This window comes from Erithacus rubecula (assembly GCF_903797595.1).
Source record: "Erithacus rubecula genome assembly, chromosome: 1".
Classification (NCBI taxonomy): domain Eukaryota; kingdom Metazoa; phylum Chordata; class Aves; order Passeriformes; family Muscicapidae; genus Erithacus; species Erithacus rubecula.
The window spans coordinates 2,603,725-2,625,030 of NC_136658.1; the positions used below are offsets into that span (position 1 = coordinate 2,603,725).

Consider the following 21,306-nt stretch of genomic DNA (forward strand, 5'->3'; position numbering starts at 1 on the left):
TTTTTTGAAAGCATGAACATCTCAGTACCTTGGTTCTTACTCAGAAAATGGTGCCTTACTTATTCATTGGGTATTAGCTGTTATGGTTTTCCTTTTTAATTTTTTTTTGGGGGGTACATAATTTCTATTTCTGACAGATGAAATGCAAAATTGTGCCCAAAAAATAGGTGATTTTTGCCTTGCATAGCAGAAATGAACAAAAATATGCAAATACAACTTAAAATGAAAAGAAACTTGCAAATGCAGCTTTATTTAATTCTTACAATAGGGAGGCACTTTTACATTAAAAAAGAAGTGCAGAGGTTTCATTATTAACTACAAAACTCTAAAATATTATTCCATGAAAACAAAGAGAAATAGTGTCTGTGTGACAAAGTGATTGGTTTTTCCTTTCATTTCTATACAATTCATTACATTAAAACAAACAAAACCTTAGAAAATCCCTAAAAAACAACAGCAAAAACCTATTCTTCTGTTCCTGCAGGCCACAAACATTTAGAACACTGGTGACACTTTGCTTTGTGTTCCTCATCTCTTACTTTCTGTGCTTGTTGTACAAGGCAGAGTCTGACCCAGGGGTTTTCCAGGATTAATGGGTGCCACAGAGATATCATAAAGTGATCATGTTTTTATTTGATGTCAAAAGTCTCATGCCTTGCATGCAAAACCTGCTTGTTTCAGTCAAGTACTTCTTCAGCTAAGACCTGCATGCAGAGTGTGTGTGCTGGTATGGTGGGAAGGGTGACTGCAGGAAAGGATTTCCCCTCCCTGGAGTCAGAATTCCAAGCTTATTTTCCATGCCATCCTAGAAAAGTGAACCAGTAATTAATGGCAAAGAGCCCCTGGGTGTCAGCTTCTTACTGGGCAGACTGGGAGGCTGTACTGAGTGAAATTAGGGAGCAAATCCTGTATTCCACTACCCAAGTGGGAAGTGAAGTTACCAAGAGCAATAATAACACTGGAAGATGGGCTCAGATTCTGCACTGGAAGAAACATCACTGATGTCACTCAGAATATCCCTGGAGACTGGCAGTCCTCCAAATGAATATTGTCACAATCCATCCTTCTGGACATAGATTTCCACTTCAGTGTCTCAAGTGAAGACAGCAGAGCTGAGGTCAGGAATGCTGGCAGATAAATGTCTCTGTGCTTGATGGATGAGAGGATATATTTATACCTCACAGCAATTCTCTTGCTATTTATTTGGTTTGGGGTTAACAAAACCACCAGGTGAGCTGCACAGAGAGGATTCTAGTGGTGTGAAAATGAGCTTAGAAGTGGAAAGAACACTCAAAGGATGTTAAAGAAATATTGGAAATGCTTGAAATCAGCACACCTGAGGAAAGCAATACTTTTCCAATTACCTGTTGGTTTATTAAAGTTGCCTGACCAGAATATGGCTTTACATTCTGATGTTACTGGTAAAATTCAGGCTTTCAGTGGCAGCAGAGCTCACAACTAAATCTGTTCTGGAGCTCCCTGAAGGCAAGGTTACCCTAAATAAAGGGAATATGATGGATCATCACACTGTGCTTAGGTTGAGCAGTGCTAAATTTGATGGAAGAAGTATTTGATGCAATTCCTTGGTTTTACTGAGCACATTCCAGTTTGATGTTCTGTGATGCAGAGCTCCTTCCTTCAAGCTGCCTCCTCTGTTTTTCAAAATTGCCTGGGGTGTATTTTAACCCACTTTGAAAGTAAATTATCTAACCTGATCCAGAACTCTTTTCAAACTCTAAAGCTGGATTCTAAAGACAGACAAATTAAAGCTGGTCCAGTATAACCAAAACTGTTTTCAAAAACTCAGCTACTTAAACAAACACTTAAATTTTGAAGCTGCTTTACCAACCTTGATACAGCCTGTAAACATATTCACAGAGAGTTTGGGCTATAAATTCCAAGGTATTTTTTTCCTTTACCAAAAGCACATATTACAAAACCTATAGAGATTTTTCTTTGCATGTTATGCTTGAAAAAGTTTAATAAATCTGGCTTTGTTTAGATTCTAATACATTATAATTATTTGCAACTTGCAACACTGTGCTGATATATGAAAAATAAGATGTAAAATTATTTCTTAACAGAAATTCCTAAACTTTCTCTCCAAGCTAAATATGTCAAGGACAGAGCATGAACATGAAAGATAAATCTAGTTTTAATATTTCCCACTGATATATATATATATATATATATAAAATAATGTTTTACAAAATTTTATTTGATTGTCTCTTTCCAGCTGAACAGAGAGGGTTTTTTCCCCTCCCTTCTATATTAAAAGGGAGAAAACCATGCTGCTGCTTATTTCCCTGGCACATCTTGCATGAAATAATGCAAGCTCCATTATGGCATGAGACTAATTACACAAATTACATCTGAAAGAACAAAAGTTAAGATCTAAACAGTTACTCCATGATCAATGGGCATGAGTGAGATCTGATGTCATTGTGCTTGGAAATGGCTTCATCCAGATCCAGCTGTCTGCTGTTGACCTTCACCTCCATGCAGCCATTATAAAAAGCAGTCACTGGAGTAGCACCCAGAGGAACATCTGCACAGAAACACATCCAGTTTATTAGGCCAAGGCATGCAAATTCCTGTGGATTCTTCAGTCAAAACATGGGGAATACTCCACTCCCCATCCATTATTTAGTCATGGGAGAAAAGGAGCAATTTGGCAGGAAACACTTGAGTTCTTCTCCCTTTTCTTTAAGATCAAGATCAAATCAGCAAAGCTGAGAAAGGCCAGTAAAATGTTAAATATGCACTAGAAGGCTGTTCCCATCCAGAAACCAAACTCCAGGAATGTTTTCCATAGTAGCTTTTCCTGTATGAACAACAGTGAACCAAGAGTTTGTTTCCTGGAGCTCACTGTCCTTGTCCAGAGCTACAAACAGATGTTTCTGGGCTTAGAGGTCACACAAAGAACTGTCTTGCTTTTGCCAAGAAGCTACTCTAGATTCAAATCTGCAGCTTCTCACTTGGGGCACCCCTGGGAACTTCACAGGTTTTACTGCTTCCTCACTGCTGCTTCCAAGTGAATTCTCTGTGAAAAACTCACTTTATCTGCTGCTCATTTAGGTATTGTTGGGCTTGGGGCAGCAACAGATCATGAATATGCTTCCAGAAAACAGTATGTTGAGCACAAAGTCAGGCAGGCTTTGCTCTCATGGCTTCTTACAAGGTAGACCTAGGGGGATGCAAGCACCTCCAGCAGTTAGAATGAGAGGAATTGGAGCTGATCTCAAAAGCACCCTCCCTTTTTTTCTGTTCTTAATCTATCCCTCCTTAGGAGAGAGATCTGGTTCTCTTAGGAATAAGAATAGCTGTTTCCTTTTTCTTTTGTTTTGTTGTAAGCTGAGGTATTACAAAGAGTGTTGTTGAATTGTTCCCTTATGCTTTTTCTCCCCAGTGATGAAAAACAGTACTGTCACAGAACTGTGGAAGTTTCATTTAACCTGCACTGGCTGCACTGAAATAACAGGGGAATACTCCCACCACTGTTACTAGTTTGTAGAAAGGGTTATCAAAAATGGGGACTTAGGGTCTTCATGAAATGCATGAGATTTCTGAATTTTGAGGCTTTTTTTCTTTTTGTTTGTTTGCTTTATTGTGTTAATTTGCATGTTTAAGATACCTTTTAAAACTTAAAACAGAGATGAGAGAAAACTGAGATTAACGAGCAGCAAGTAACTAAAACTTGCTTCTTATCTCTTTGGGATGCCTGAATAATGCAAAGCTCTTCATTCTTAAGATGTGGATTTCTCTGTGGCTGGCAGTGTACTAAAAAGGAATCATTTAAACATCACAAAGATGAAGAGGCCCAAGAAATGACTGGAATCTTAGTGGCTCTGTTAAACTGCTGACTCACCTGTACTAAGTAAATACTGACTCATTCCTTGTCAGTTCAAGACATGTCAATCAAATTTGTAGCAATTTCTTAGAAACTGTGATTCCTAAGAATTCCATAAAATAATTGAGCATACAGAACAGCTATACCAGTAGCTACATTGTAACCATGGCACTTTTCCTCTAGTATTTTCAAGTTTTAATTCAGGCTTTGACTATTTCTCACCTGGGGCAATGCTATTTTTCCTCTTGATTCAGCCTGAAGTCAAACTACTTATACAGAAGTATGTGCACACTTACTGGACAAAATAATCTTTGTGATAAGGATAATGTTAACATTATGTCTCAATAATGTTAACTTGAAGCTTGCTTTGAACAAAGTATTTGTTCTTTCAACACATTCTCTGTCTCATAAAGAGTCAGTCATCTCTTGCCCAGAGGTGAATTGTTGAAACCACATTCCTGACTTCCCCTTCTGCACTTCTGGCACTTGGATCATTGACAAATGCCTGCTTTTCTTACATTTTTATGCAGTTCCTAAATTGTGCCAGATGGTGGCATTTCAGAAACGTGCAATGCTCACCCAGCTCAAAAATCAAGATGTTTTCCAAATTCAAACCTCTAGAGAGAGAGAGAGAGCCATGTCTCATTGTCCAATTAATGCCACTGTTGAAAAGCTGGCTGCCTCCAAAGCTGAAAAGACTGGAGGGAATAAGAGGCACTCGAGGGAGAAAAAAAAACTTTCTTTTTTTATAATTGTAGGTTTTTCCTAGTATGAGTAAGCCTGAATACAATCAGGCTTGTAGAAATAATCCAATTAATGAAAAGAAGCAGGTCTCACCTGGCAGGCCACCCAAGTAGGTGACAACATTTTCCATCATTGCTTGATGCAGAGTTGAGAGTTGCTTGGGATTGCTTCTGTCTGTGTGTGAATCAACAGCCAGTTCAAGTTCCTGTTTGGTCACTAGAAGTCCAACCTGCACTCTTCTGGGGGTACATAACCTCTTTGATTCCAGCTGTGCAACAGTGATGCTCCCAATGGTCACAGTGATTTTCTAGATGGAAGAATGGGAGATCACCAAAGATGTCACATGTCACTTTAATAAATCATTATACTTAGTTCTGCTGCACTTTCTATTTGCAAGTAGAAGAAAATATTAAATATTGATACCTTCAGCTGGAAAAGCTGATGTGTAACCACTTCTGATGATGAATGCCATTTTTAATTTTATAAGTGAGAATGTTTTACAGGGAACAACTTTGGCTACAGTTCTGAGGTGAAATCCTTTTTTACCTACAATTTTAAAGGTACCCAAGTGCTCACTACAGGTTCTTATTTTGGGAAAAAGCCTGGATTAGCCATGTTGTGTAATTATGCTCTAGCTTGGGATGGCTGATGTAGAGGAATGGAAATGGAAATTTAAGGACATCAAAAGCTGTTTATAATTTGCAACTAACATGATGCCATTACTGTATTCACTGCTGTCATAGTTCCCTTTCTGCTCTGTGTGTTTGGAAGGAAAGTTAAAGAAAACATGATGTATGGATCTGAGCTCAGATTACATAATGCAATCTCCCTGGCATGAGTGATTAGTGCTTAGTCACTGCTGCAGCAATCATTAATAGAGAGAGATTTTCTGCATGTTATTATACCACCTAATTTTCAAAATATAGAGGCTACCAGCTCTACTGCAAGTGTGATTAGCTTTCTTTTTAGTTGGACTTTTCACCACTAGGAGAATTGTAAGATCACCTGTGAGTCAGAGGAGTTAGAGTCCACTATGGACAATGCAAGAGGCACTGTTTCATTAGAAACCAAGGCAAACATAACACCAGTGTCTGTGGATGGGCGAATACTCAGAGTCACATTTATTAGCCAATCTTCAGCACTGTCAAGATTATCTGTTTTAAAGAGAATAATTGAAATTAGTAAATCCACCTGCTGATGAAACATTAATATGGGGTTAAAAACTAGTATTTAATCTCCTCTCTACTGTGGAAAAAAATAGTGCTACTTTTTTAACTTCTAGAAAGAATTATAGTTCTAAAGAAACCCAAGCAAATAAAACAAAAACCCAGCAAACTTTTAATCCTGGATCTTCAATAGTGCCCAACCTTTGCAAATAAACTTCTGAATGTAAAGCACTCCAGACATTGAACATATGACATTACTGGGATAAGAATTCTCATTCAAGCAAATTTCTAACAGAAATTAAGGTAATCACTGGGGAATGCAGAAGTGTATACCTTGGTTTGTGTGTCTTTTTTATTTCCTTTCTTTTCATCATTTCTATCACCAGTCCAACAAAAAAATCCGTAGGGGTAGAAAAATACTTACTATAATTTATCTGGAATGATGCCATTCCAGTGCCAGGGTAGAAGGATCCTCTCCCCACTGCTACTAAGCAGTGTTTGCTTTGTTTTTCTTGAATAACTTCATTTACTCCTGAATGTCCCTGGTTCATCAGGTTCCAGGCCCGGATACAACCATCCAGCCGAGGGTTAATCTACAGCAGAATGACAGCATTGGGGGTTTGAGTCCAAAGTTGCCTTTAAAATGTTAATAATGAGGCATTAATTTACATATCAGCTTCTTTCTGTGTACTCAATACCAGTCTTATCAATGCTACAGGTCACAGCAGTGAGGCTGGGAGAAAACAAAGGGCAGGCATTTGGTGTCTCAGCTTTCAAATGTGTTTCTGGTTTAACATTTCCCACTTTGCTGCCAGGGATCTGGGCTAAACAAGATTGCTTCCACTTTTAAAGCTTGTGTTTGTGACCTAGACAAAAGGACAGCAGATTTTCTATAGCTGAAAGAAAATGATCACTAGCAATGCTCCTTGTTCAAAGCTTATAACAAAATATAAAGAAATTTCTGGAATTGTTTTCAATGGTTAAAGGGATGTTATTGTATTGTTCCACAATTTTTTCTCTGCTTTGCTTTTGAGAAAAATTGATGTTTTAAAATTTGTTTTCAAAAAATCTAAACTCTCTGTTGAGATTGTCAATTAGTTTGAAGTAAACTGTAAAGAAAATAGTTGCAACAACTTGACTGTACCCATTCTTGAAGCTGGGAGACTGAAAGAGTCATGGGCCTTGTCCAGCCTGTTGTAAAACCTTGTAAAAGGAAAGCTCACTGTGCTGCCTGCACAGTGAATGCTGCACTTAGAGCTTAGCAAAAGCCAGGACCAGGACATGAATCACCCTGAAATGCACTCTCAGCAGCAGTGGTGGTGATTTAGGGAATCTTAAAGCTATATTAGGAAACAGGCTACAGAATCCTCAAAGATTAGACCAGAAGTGCTGTGTTTTTACAAGTGAAGCTTTACTGAAGGCAGACTGAAAAGCTTCACATGTTTATTTTCAAAACAGTGGTTTAATAAGCACATTTTCATTTTCTAATGGGTTCCATGCCAGGCTTGCTTCTTCTATGACTCCCAGGAGTACAAAACTGAGCAAAGCATGATCAATCAATATCAGTCTTATTATTATTTAATTACCTGTTTAACAAGAGCACCGCCCACTCTGCGAGGTAATCCTGCAATATGCACCTTGGTTTCCAAGAAACCCTGGGATTGTTTAAACAGAGTTCCTGGGCTGTTAATACTCATCACAGCCTCTTTAGCTATTTTTACACTGATGCTGTTTTCTAATTCTTCAACTGATATCTGGAATAAAATACACATAATTACACAAACACACATACACAAAAATGTAGATTATATTAAATGCCAATTACATAAGCCCTGTGAAGCATGACTCATGTTTCTTTAAATATCTACCTTGTAGAAGAGTTTTAGTGCAGTCACTATTTAAATTGCATTTGAACTTGATGCAGGACAGCTGTCCACATCCAGAGACACTGACAGGAGGGTAACAAACAAAATCTAACTGACATTAAAAATTTGGTGTGCTCTGTAGATTGTGTAAGTGAGAAAGGCTTTCCATCTCTTGCTGTAAACACCAAGTATTCAATAACAGTGCACTTGACCATGCAATTAGAGTTTTGAATATTCTGCCACTTTCCTTTTCATGTTTGAAATTAATAATTGCTATGTTGATAGCCAGAGGTAATTATCTTTTCCTTGATTGTTAAAAGGTAGCAGAATTTCCTGCTGCAAGGCACTCCTGTGCATTTCTTGGCTGGTTTTTAAAATGCTGTGCTCAAATCTCAGATTTAAACCTTCTCCTAGTTTCTCCTTATTTTATTTACCAGCATCTTCCCTCAGTGAGTAAAAGGAAGGGAACGGGAGAAGAAAATCCAACTTACTATATGCCACAGTCCATCATTAATGGCTTTGCCTCCACTAGTGACTTTAGTTACCAAATCATTCTTGAACTGAATCTCAATCTTCCCATCCCTAAGCGCAAGCAAGATCCATGCAGAGTTGTCCAGGGACTCTGCATACAGGATCACCCCCTCGGCGTCGTACGTCCGGAAATCAAACTCTGCTGTAAATCTGAGTTGTGAAGAAGCAATCTTGATAAGAAGACAGGAAAGGTGAAATACTGTACAGCCTAGGGTAACTCATTAGTAGGGTTAGAGAAAGGTTCATAGGTCATAACTTTGGGTGTTTGTATCTCAGCAGTTGTGATTTTTGCATGGTTTGTCAAAAGTAGAATGGAACGTAAGCTTTGCTCGCTCAAATCCAGTGGGAGGTTTTCAGGTTAACACCCTGACCTGGGATTTGAAAGAACCTTGGTGCAGTTCCCAAATTCACTCTGAGCTTTATTTGTGAAGGATATCCCACTCCCCCTGAGTAAAAAGAGAGATGTAATATTCCTATTGCATTTTTTAGGGATGCAAAACAGACAAAATAGAAGATCTATGATGTGCTTCAGTACAACTGGGTTGCCAAGTGCTGTCCTGAAAGAATTATAACCTGAAAATTTGCTCTGCCTTTTATGTGCCATTCTTTCATTTGAGGATTTTTTTGGCTGGATCTAGGTTGAATGTGTGTATGTAGCAAAATTAGGATTTACTGTGCAGTGGAAGAGAGGAGAGTACAAGACAGTCTCTGGGACTTGACAAAACAGATTAAGGATGAACAGAGAGAGTAAAGCATTTGGAAGCTGGAGCTTGCCAAGGCAGCTGCAACTCAGAACTGGGGTCGCTGTCCCTCGCAGTGCTGCTCTGTGTCCCCTAGATGGGGCTGTGCCTCGCTCTGTACTTACACCAGAGCTCAAACATTTATCAAAGAGAAAGCTCTTGCAGGACAGCTTGGAACAGCAGCAGAGGACAGAGCTCTCAGTATTTATGTCCATCTGTAGGGCTCTGAGGCTCTGGGGATTGCCAGCTCGACAGCTGCTGCTGCTGTTACCTTCCAGTTGTTTGGTCACTAAGTCAGGGAATGCTGCAATTTTGGCTGCTGCAGCAAAGGAGACCAAGAGCAATAAAGGGGTCAGTGCCACGGGCAGTCACTGTGACAGCTGTAAAGAAAATCATCCAGCTGGTGCCCTAGGCCAGGTACCATGTTCTGTGGGTGTCCTTGGAACACTCTGTGTGTAAAAGGGAGCCCAGAGATGGGCAAGGGGACAATGGCCTGATTTTGTTGCTCAGCAGGATGGGCAGAGCATGTTCCAGCTTCTACCTGAACAGGGGTGAAGCAGCAGCAACATCCAAATTAAAGCCATTCCCATATATAACTGGAAGCTATACTGTAACTATTTTCATATAACTTCTGAATTTTTTGTTGATAATTCTAAATGCCTTCTTGTTCATTCATTCATCATACAAAGTTATCTTATCCAAAGGGGAGATGGTGATATAGTTTAGGCATGCAATGCATTCTTCCTACCCTCAAAAAATTATTGGAAACAAATGTCTGTCATTCCAATACATACTTTTATCAATAGCAAATGCTCACCTTGTGACATTTGGCAGTTTGAACTTTAAGTAGAGAACAGGAATTCCTATAAATTGCTCTGCCAGGTAAAGCAGTTGATAATTCTTTTCAAGATTCAGTGGGATACACTCAGTAACAGACTGCAAATGGTAGAGGAAAAAAGCTGTTAATGCATTTTGATAGCTTATGAAGCAATTCCTGTTGTTGCCTGCTAGCTTTTATTTTTAAAGTAAAGGCTTACCTCTTTTTTTTTTGTTTGTTTGTTTTTGTAAACTTGAATACTTATGTTCAAATGAAATGGTGTGGTTTTGCTTTTGCTTGAAACATCCATTATTTAAACTGCTGGAGGATAACCCAAGTTGACACACAGTTCTGGTGGATTGAAGCTAGTATTTAAATATTTAGTTTTTTAATTAGGAATTCCAATCTTCCATCAAGGACTTTTCTTTCACCAGGGATATATGACACCCACCTTCTAGGGAGCTACCAAATTCCATAATTAAAGCTCTGCAGAATCTAAACCTGCTCAGGTATTAGAAGGGAACAGACCAGAGCTGTACCTTGGGAAGACTATGTTAAAGAGAAATTAAAAGATCACAGTGCTTGTGGACAAGTAGGACTCTCAAAGTCTCTTAGATCAGATCTGAATCCCTCAAAACATTCTGTGACTGTCTTCTACTCTGACTTTGCTATTCCTGATGCAGCAGTACCATTAAATGTACAGGTGCTCTTCTTGAATTTTATGGCTGCTTCATTTTATGGCTGCTGGTGTCACTAATCTTTAGATTGAATGTGTTTTCAGCTGACTGAACTTTTTTTTTTCTCCCAATTAAAAGGCATGAAACTAACTTCCAGATAGAGAATTAATCACTTTTGAACAACAGTACTGAAAATAAGAGCATCTTCCAGCCTCATTACATCTCACCATTTCAAGGATGAGCAAATTTAAACAGAATGACTGCCAAGTGTTGTTCATTAAATTTCAGAACATACAAACAAGACCTAATACACAGATGCTGGAACTTGAGTCAGATCTTGTTCCTGCAGTTTGAGCCAAATTTTGTTATAGTCTGTTAGAAGTGTTTTATTGTTGTTAGAAGTGTTTTATTGCTGGCAGTTATCTGAGCTCACTTCACATAACATCTCAGACTGCCTGAACTTTTCCAAGTATACAGAGAACCACTTACTAAAAAAAATCCATGGACTGCAATCTTTGAATCCTGATTCTCTGGAGTTTCAAACTTTCTGCTCCTAAGAAGTGTAAATTTTCAAACTGATCAAGAGCAGCTGATTTTGGCTGCAAGATTGTTCTCCAACTGGCAAGTATTACTGAGTGCTTTTCCTTAAGCTATGGCAGATGAGAACTGTGGAAAGCAATCCATATTTTATTTTTTTTTTTAATCCAAACAGGGTAATTCTGAAATAGTGAGTGAAAACTTTTGCACAGCCTAAGGAAAACTTGGGAACATATGGACAAAAGGAACATTCTGTCTCTGAGTAGGCTGAACAGGAATTATTTGTTTGATAGGAGAAAGCTGAGGCTTATTTTGGAAGCAGAGGGAATAAAGATGCCTGGCTAAAGCAAGCTGCTTTTGACAGGACTCCTGTAAATGAGCATGCATGAACTGAATGGCATCCAAATCCCTGCTGCTTTGTGAGCCAAACCATAGATCAGAATCCACAGCATTTTCTCACAAATTTTTAATCAGTTCTCAAATAGCTTTCTATTTTTCTTAATCTAAGGTATCCTCTCATCAAGAAATACCCAACTTGGTGATTTTCCACGTGGAATTTTACACAGCACAGCTTTACCTCACAATTCTTCATGTCCTTGGAGAGCTTGAACCCTTTCTTGCCATCACAATAGCAGCTGTAACTTCCTGGTGAGTTCACACAGAGTTGAGCACAAATATTTTCAGCACATTCATCAATATCTAGGGGAAATAGAAGCAGTTAGAAAGATTTTTCTTTTCATGACACAGATTGAAAACTAATACAAATTAATGGAAAAATGGACAAACAATGTTCTCTGGAATAAGATTAATCCAAAAGGCAATTTAGTAATCTGATAAAGGCCTGGAATGCAGAGCTGGAGAAAATTTGGTCTGATTTCTGAGGCAAAAGGTGGCTGAATAGTGAGAGACCTCATAAATTGCTACCACAGAAGGCACAAATCCCATTCTGGGTCATATCTCTTCCTTGTAAGACATGATGAGAGCTCAGATTTTAAAAAGTATATATGGCAAATATGTGAAGAGAGGATGTGCTTTATTAATATAAACCCCAAATAATCTCAGGGAAAAATACCTTTTAAAGGTAACATACAATAATCTCATAATGCCTTAAGTTTCACACAGCATCTACTTCTGCAGAATAGATTTATTTGAGCTCTGATTTAAGGTAAATCACCTAAAAGAAGTTAATTTTGTGTTTAGTAGGTTGTGCAAAATAAGTAATTTGAAAATTAAAGGCTGTTTAAATGATCAATGTAAAATTTAAATTTCTAATATCAAAACAAATTCTCTCCTTGACAAGAAACTCCAATGTGGATGATTTGGGCTTCAGATTAAAAAACCTGCAACATTTACTCTGAAACAAATAGCCCCTCTAGTGGGAAAAAATTTTGTACCAATGCATGCTTTTAAATCTGGGGGATTTTAAGACTAAAATACTGTTTGTTGTTGTTGTTGCTGTTGCTTGGAGAAAGAAAGGTAAGGAAAAAGATAACAAACCCTCTTCTGTTCTTCAGTCTAATAGACTCTGTCACCATAGAGATAGCTGTGCATAAATGTATGGAAATTCAATTTTCCTAATAGGCATAATTGAGTTTAACCACCTACAAGCAACATGACAATGAAAAGCTGATGTCATTTAGTATTTCTGTATGGCTACATTCCTGTCAGGCTGCACAATCCTGTCCTTAGACAGGATTTGGTGACTCATTTAATGTGGTTACAACAAGGTCTAAAAGCTTAGCAGCATAATCCTCCTGCTAGGGAGGTAAGACTTTCCCCGTTGGAATGTTGTCATCTTGCAACCTCTTGAATCCATGTTCCAGCAGAAACACAACATATACATGGGTTGCATCAGATTGAATTTATCTGAAGGAAACCCTAAGAGGAGTAAGAATTAATTACTGAGAAGTTTTTTCTGGTCCTGCATGCACCAAAGTGAGAAATTGTCAGCAGTGTTTTAATCCCATAGTAAGTGGACAGAGAGCTGACACTTGGGGATGTAATCACTGCCACTGTGCAGAGCTTTGTCACAAGAGACCTGCAGGAAAAGCCAGGAGCAAAAGATTCATGGCCACCAAGAAGCTGCTTTTGTGTCCTTTGGAATAAAATAAAAATTTTAAAGTAAAAATTTAAAATAACTTTAAAAACCAGTCACTGATATATTTTTCTTAATTTGACAGTGCAGAATAGTCATCTTCATTGTAAAACCTCCAAGTGCTTTTATATCAGTTTACAACTGAAATTTAAATTCTGATGTGCAGAAAACAGCAACTCTAGTGAGCAGAGAAACAAAACAGTTGTTTCTCTGGATATTTAGGAATAGTTTTATTTGCTTTTGAGGTCCTTATAAAAAAACCTTTAAAAAATCTTTAGAAAACTGCCTTGCTGTCATATAATACAGCCTGGCAACTTAATAAACAATTAATTTAATAAAGAATATGAAGATTAAGAAATACACTAGTAGAGGAGGAGCTGAGTTTGGTATAACAATGGATTTTAAGAAAAAGGAAAGGGGAAAGGGAAGATGAAAGATATGAAAAAGAGGGAGCTGGGGGTAAACACTCACCTTCACAGTTCTTGGAAGTTGAATTATATGTGTAGCCTTCTGGACATTCACACTCATATCTCCCCTGGGTGTTTTTACAGGTGGCTGTCCCACAGATGTTTGGATGTAGCACACATTCATTTATATCTAGAAACACAAACAAGTTATTAAAAAAACAACTCCCACTCTTGCACACCATTTTTCATCCCAACCTTATCCAACAGTGAGAAAATTCTCTGCTTGCCTATCTTTCCCATCCCTTCTATGGGTAACAGGGAGAGGGATGCATATCTAGGAACACAGAGAGAGAAGCAGACTGCAGAGTAAAATTCCATCTTAGAAAAAGACATCCAGAAAGACAAGAGATAATCCAATCAGAGGTTCTTCTGTGCTACAATCAATTCCTGTCAGTTTTCTTTTAATTGGCTGTGCTGAGAGGTGTTCAAGTTCCTCACTGTCTCTCTGTCCCTCAAACCATTTTAGTGTCTATCTTCTGTCTTGTTTCCAATTTGTCAATGTCATTTTCCCAATGCCCATGTGGCAATGGGATTCAGGGTATAGTATCAATCTTATTAAGTGTCTTTAGGACAGAAAAGTATCAGATCTCTGGTAGTACTTGTGAATGTAGGGATCATTCTGGTTATCTCTGTGGTTTTGTAGCAGTTGTGGAAATGGTGCTGCATAGGAGATTCTACCACTGGCTTGCTTGGAGTCCTGGAACTGTATGAAGTCAAATGTCCTGAATTCAGACTCCTTTTCTACAGTTAATAAGTGCATTCCAAATTCCTGGTTATTTAACTTTGTAATTGCATGTAATAAAATACTTGAATGCAGTTTATCAAATGATTAAATTAATATACCTTAGTGCCTTGAGTGTTAGTCTATTTTTATCTTTGATTACTTTTTAACTAGATTTTCCAGTATCCTCTCAAGAATTACAGAGGGTTCTAACCAATTTATTTGCTTGTCCTTTTTCATAAACCCACAGTCTTCTGTCATTCTGGCATGTCTTTGGAAGTTATTAATTCCAAAAATATTAAGACTAAAGAAAGTGACAGTGGAAAATGACCATCAAATTTAGCCTTTAAAATTATCTTGCATTATCCAAAACTGTTGTCATTATTTGGTAATAAAATATGACATTAAAATGGAATTAAGTTGTAATTTTTCTAACTATGCAATAAGAACTGCTAATTATGTCAATACACAGTCTTTATTTGGAGCAGAATGAAGCATGTAGGTTGTGGCCAAAAGTAGATACAAGCATGTACAGAAAAAATTATGCTGGGTGAATCAAAGAAAAACCTTTCTTTCCTTCAAGAGATTTTTGTTTTTTCATTCATTAATAGTTCCTTCTCTAATGAACTTCAAACTGCAGAAAGAGCAGCATGGCTAATTAGGAGTGATTTAGCCTAAATCAGTGTTTACCAGAGGGAATTTCCATGGTAACAATGTCTGCTATTCTCATCACTTCTGATTCTTGTTTCAGTGTGCTTAAAGGATATGTGAAACTGGTGAGAGACCAAAATGAGCTTCATGGAGCTCCAGTAATGAAGCAGAATCTCATCTATAGCTGTTCCCTCTCTTTCTTTCCTTGCTTCTTGATCTGGTTCACTATTTGGCTGCCCACACGCCTGCAGTGTGTAAGGAATGAGCAGGCAAATCAAACCAGGACTGGATCTTCCAGAGGCAATGCAGGTGCATTTACAGAACTATTGGCTCAAACCCTTCCCTCTCTCTGCTCAGCAGGCACTGTGGTGGCATGGAAGGTGTTCCCCTGAAGTCTCCCCACCTCCACAATCCCTTTTGTTGGAATGCATGAAGTAGCCATCATCACACAGGCAACGGAAGCTCCCAGGGAAATTGGAACAGCGTTGGCTGCAGCCTCCATTGAAGTCTTCACATTCATTTATATCTGTAAAGAAAAGGGAGTAAAACTCTCTGCTGAGAGGAAGGAATCAACTGACAGCTGCAAATATCATTTAACAGTGGAAATGCAGTTGTGCTTCTGAGAACCAATGAAACTGAAGACTGTACCTTCCTCACAGTTCTCTCCTCTCCATCCTGCTTTACAGACACAGGTATACTTGGCTTGTCCATCTATGCAATCCTTGTATCCATCTTTATGGCATGGCAGGGGGCTGCACTGGTTTGAAATTTCTGTGGGGTGGAAAACATGGAAAATCCTGGTTATTTGGGATTATTTCTCCTCAAGAATCACTTTATCCTTTCTTTTCCTACAGGTAACTGTCATGAAATAGGAAAGGTCTTGATGAATACCATGAAGCACAATCCTGCTACTCATTCTGTCAACAACAATTTTTAAGTGAGTGAGAACATACAAAGCCACCAGTACTTTTTCTTTGTCAGGCAGAAAACAATTAGAAGACAAATTACTTGCTAAGCTGAACCCTGCAAGATGTGACCAGACTTGATATTTTAAAGACATATTTCAGTTTTTAAAGAACAGTGCTCTGGCCCCATCATACTACCACAAATTTCACTAGAGAGATCAAAGTTTCAAGAATTCAAGATTAGAGAGTTGAGTTTCTCTGTTCAAGAGTGGTCAGAGAAACTGGTAATTTATTGCATTATTACAAACTGATCTGAAAAACATGTTCAGTCATGACCCTGTGCAGTGTAATTATTAAGGATGGTTTTCCTTCCATTGCTTTCAATGATAAAAACAGTGTCAGATTAAGTTAATACTTAACTTAATAACAGGTTAAGGATTCTTATTCAAACTAACTGGAAGGTTCAGCTGTAGAAGGTTTAGAGAGATGTTTAAACTGTGACTAGTAGGAAATATGGTAAAAATGGCTTGCTATTAATTTATTAGAAGCAACACAATTCATGCTGGACCTGTGAATGTATAGGCATAAAAATCAAACATTTGAGAACCATCCTAAGTTTCATGCTTTGTGACCTTTTGATTAGAATCAATGACTGTGTTCCAGATAATATTTTTATTTTGTTTTGTTTTTGAAATTTTCTGCTAGTAATGTAATTATGGGCCAAGAAACAACTATTAACAAGAAAATCTCTTACTCTACCTGACTTGCTAGAGGCAAAGGGTTTGGCATAACTGTTAAAGATGTGGTAGAGAGGACACACACAGGGGGAATATTGCTGGGTTGGTGTAGGACACTTTGTTTGCAGAAGAACTCTGCCTTGCATGTTGCAGTCAATTGTGTTCCTTTAACTTTATAAAGTTAGAAGCAGTCACTTGAACTGCCTTCTCTGGAAATGCTCTGTCTCACCTCACTTTTTGGTCAATTTCTGGTTTTGATTATTGAGTTTGCCTGAGCTAAATGGGTTATCTGCCTCTTTTTGTGTCCCTGTGAACTGCTTTTTAGCCACTGTGTGTTCCAACCTCAGCACTTACCCTTGACACAAGCCCTCAGGTCAGCTGGAGAGTCTGGAGTGACTGCAGCCACCCTGAACACCCCAGCTCGATGGGAGGCCAGGCAGCCTGCAAATGCAAAGCCACACAATCAGCTCAGGGTCCAAACAACTCATGTACACTGAAATTACACCACTTGCTGCATGGCACCTTCAAAGAGCCTGCTCTCACAGCCTGAATTGCAAAACTGCTCTGGGCATGTTAAGGAGAGCTGGTCACAGCCCAACCTTCAGAGCCTCTGTAAGGATCTCAGCACACAGGAGAATGTAAGGATCTCAGCACACAGGACATTCTCCATTATAATCAGCATGGAAATCATCCCAGTGCTAGGGGCAGGAAAACTAAACCAGTATTACCCAGATGAGAGCATCACTGAATCACACATTACAGTTGTTTACAGGGATTTGTTTTGTGTGGTTTTTTTTTTTTTTTTGTACTTACTTAAATATTTGGGATAAAAATATTCCTGCAGAAAGAAAAGAAAAATAAAGGCTAAGAAAAATTTCAGGTAGATAAAAACGACAGCAAAATACATTACTGAATATAATCTAAAGCATATTGGTATTATAACCATAAAAGAAGAAAAATGTTACTTTGAGTTACAGAATATAGGACTAGTTTTCTATATGACCACTGTTTGGGCTAAAGCAGATTATTTAATACACACAAAACTCAGTGGAGAGATTAAAATGCTGCACTGAATTGGATACTTGCAATATTAAGTTAATGCAAATGAACTGGGTGTCAAAATTACTCTGCAAATTGTCTCTAAATGGGAGGATCTTGCTCAGTGTTGTTATTGGGAGCTGTGAATTCCATGTGCTTCTGTCTTTCCCTCTGCAAAGAACAACTGTGTCATAGATACTCATAAAATACTTACAGTTTCAGGATTATTTTCAAAGATTTCCCTGGCTTCTTCCCTATTGCATAATTCTTCAATGCATTCTCTCTCTAGATTTCCCTTCTTACTTTCTTCCATGAAAGAGTTTGCTCGGCGTTTCCTCAGCAGGAACTGAGAGGCACGCTGCTGGGGTAAAACTTGAGAGAAACAAAGCAACACTGTTATTATTTATCTCTTTTTGTAACAGCTGAAAAATGTTACCAACACTGAGCAAGTGTGAGAATTTAACACAAAAATTCTGAATTAAATGCTTAGTCAGGAGTCGATGTTTGCTGTTGTTTTGAAAAATATGGGCAAGAAATTCTAGGATTCTGTGCTATTAATCCCTAATTGCATCCATGCCTGAAGCATAATTTATGTGCCATACTCTAGACAAGATTTATTTTTTTAGGTTATGGTTATTACAAAGTGAGATATGTAACCAACAAGTAGATTTAAGAAGCTGATTATATTACTGGTTTCAATTATCTGTAAGTAAATATTCTGACCCAATTTAATTTATGTGAGACCAAAATTGTGTCTTACAAAGTCAGGCTACCTGTTATATATAATTAACATGAATGTAATTTTATTTTTCAGAACAGTGAAGAACAAGACAAAGGTAAGAATGCTGTCCTGGGAATATCAAGAAAGATAATCTATAAATACATTCACATTTTACAAGGTAAAACAATTCTAGTCAGCTTTTATATTTCAGATCCAGCATGAGTCATTACTTAATTTTCATGCATCTGGTTACTGTCAGTTTAGTGACTTTTAACATGTGGTGAACATTGAGAAATGACACTAAAAATGAAAGATGTCTGCCTCAATGTTCTTTGCAGAGCACACAACACTCCAGGAACAGCCTCTAAATTAGACTGCCTGGTTTAATTTTTGGATAGAGCTTGTGATCAAGAGAAAAATGGACAGGCAGAGCTGGAAGAAGCCCAGCTGATTGGGTTACAGGGTGAAGATGACAGATGTTAACTGGAGAGCACCACACCTGCCCTCCTTTCCTCAACCTCTGCACAATTTAACCTTGCAGAGCTGCCCCAAGGTGAAGGTTGTGACACCTGCAGTGCAAATCAGGGGTGGTGGCCACACATATTCACCCCAGCTCCACAGAAAAGAGCAATTTAAACACACACACAGTCCATTCAGCACTGCCTGTGACAATTCCTCACACCCACCATGAGCCACACCAGAGCCAAGTGCCAGAGAAGAGCTCCCAGTTACTCTGCAGGCACAGGAAAAAAAAAAAAAAAAATGAAGGAAGCTGACTAGAAATGAGGCTCAGAGCTTGAACTGAGACAGATTTACCATTGAACTAAAACCACAGTACTCTAAACACATTAAAGGTCTCTATCAAGTGACTGAAGTGCTGAAACCATGTGTCCTGAGGCAAAAGGAGAGACAACAAAACCAGGAAAACTGTGTATTATAGCTGCTGGGTTTATTTCCATGGGAGATTTCCACCCCCACAAAGATGTTGACATAGCTAGTGTAGATTCACAGCTGACTTTAAACCATCTTGTTTTGACCTTTAGCTGCATCACTGTCATTTTCACAGCTTTACAGTAAATGAAAGACAAAAATTTTCAGTTGTGTACAAACAGAGGTAACACTTTTTACTTCATGTCTTCAATACAGTGGGGCAATAAGAACAAGTCTTTTCCCTTGTATCAGAGAAGTTTATCCTTCTCCCAACTTGATTTCCTGTAACTTCTGACTTTAAATAAAACAGAGCAAATGCCATGTTTTTTTTAGTGGAGATATTTCAATCCCCATGCACAGAATTAGCATTGTATTTATTCATCTGTGCTTTAGTTACGAAGATGATGATAGGACCTTTATTAAAAACAAAAAATCCTGACTGCTGCTGCCAGTGTGATTACAGGAAACTCCAGCCCATTTCTGACCCTGCCAAACCAAGTTAACCCTTAATGCACTTGGGGTGCTCATCTGGTGATCACTGGAGCCTTGTGCAATTCCAGAGCCTAACAATTTCCAGAGGTGCTGTACAGACACTGTGTAGTGAGTGCTTATCAAGCATCTAGAAGTGATATTACCAAAAAAGAAAAAAAAAATTGTGGTAGAGAATGAGATTCAGTGATTTCTTACAGCTGTTCTGTTGTGCAGATGTACCCATAAACCTACTTAAAGTGGGTCACTTAAACACAACTTAGAGCTGCTTATCTAAGACCCCAGCCAAGGAAAGCAGGTGAAAAAAACTGAATAAAAAGTGACACCACTGTGGGCAGTGGCACAATCTTGTTTGCACAGCTCTAACTCTAGTGATGAGAGTATCCTGAAAAGCTCATCAGTGACATTATGCAGCCAACAAAAACAAAGTTAGCCACTAATATCCACCTGCACCTTCTCCAAAATGCATCCCTCACCTGATGTTTGATCAATCCTATCTGCACTGAGGCTTGCAGTGGCAATTTTATGATTATTGAATGGTTTGAGCTGTATTATTGTTTTTTTTTTCTTCCCCCTTTTCCCCCCTCTGCCATTCCAGAAATCCCTGGCACTGTTCAGAGTCAGAAATAGGAAACTGGACAATATGGATCACAGAAATTTAGGGTGAGCAGGACAGCGATTTCCTGCTGTTAAGAAAAATGACAAGGTAGAAGGTGGAGGAGATAAATGGAACTGAAAACGTGATGAAAACAGGGGAAAAGATCATTATGAAACATTTATTAGAAGATTTCTTTTTAGGACCTATTAAAAATGTTACAAAATGAACTTTCATCTTTTGATACTGCTCCCTTCCCAAGCCAGGAACCCCAGCACCTTGCAGAATAGCAAACATTCGGTTTCTGTTCTACCAGTTTAATCATTAGTAAAACAGGTCAGAAACAGCCTTACTTTGAGCTGCAATTCTGCTTGCTTCAGCTACGCTGACTTTCACTATTAAGCTCAAAAACGTTTGTGTTAAAGACGGAATTAGTTTATTTTTTAAAAAATGCGTATGTGAGAGCAAGTAGCTCCTATCTAGGCTGAGAATTTACAAAAAGGGTCAGTGCCGCTGTCCTGGGCTGCACAATACAGCCGCTCTTTTGGGCGGACTATGATCTCCCGAGGGCCGTTCCCGCAAGGGAACCCAGCTCCCTTTCCGAGGAGCCGCCAACAGCTCCCGAGCCGCGGCTGCCTGCCCCGCGGGAACCGCAGCCCAACGCCGCGGCCCGGGGGCTGCAGGACCGAGCCGAGCCCCGCGATGCCCCAGCGGCCAGGACGGGCCGGGCCGCCCCTCGCCCCCCGCGCCTCCCCCGCCTCACTCACAGGTCGCCGCCTCGGCCAGGGCGATGGCCAGCGCCAGCAGCGGGAGGCACCGCGGCCTCATCGCTGCCGGGGGCCGGGACTGCGCGGCTGCGGCTCTGCGGGGCCGGGCGAGGCTGTGGGGGCGGGAGGGAGGGGCCGGGCCGGGGCCGGGCAGCGCTGCCCGGCGGGAGCGTCACCAGGGCGCCGGGACAGCGCCGCGGGGGCGCGGGCGGGTCGCGGCTGGCCCGCCCCGCGGAGGTGGTGGCATCTCCGGCGGGAGCGGC

General features: G+C 39.3%; 1 protein-coding gene across 1 annotated transcript; it reads right to left on the reverse strand.

Annotated features, from left to right (window-relative positions):
- Nucleotides 1-217: 217 nt before the first annotated feature.
- On the reverse strand, nt 218-21,226 carry PROS1 (protein S). The gene is made up of 15 exons (XM_079321450.1): nt 21,044-21,226; nt 17,756-17,913; nt 17,317-17,341; nt 16,858-16,944; nt 15,510-15,632; nt 15,265-15,387; nt 13,494-13,619; nt 11,505-11,626; nt 9,714-9,832; nt 8,117-8,306; nt 7,347-7,514; nt 6,185-6,353; nt 5,600-5,748; nt 4,688-4,901; nt 218-2,548 (listed from the first exon to the last, which is right to left on the reverse strand). Exons 1-15 carry the CDS (start codon nt 21,102-21,104, stop codon nt 2,403-2,405), a joined length of 1,980 nt encoding a protein of 659 aa, XP_079177576.1. The 5' UTR covers nt 21,105-21,226; the 3' UTR covers nt 218-2,402.
- Between the last annotated feature and the right edge of the window lie 80 nt (nt 21,227-21,306).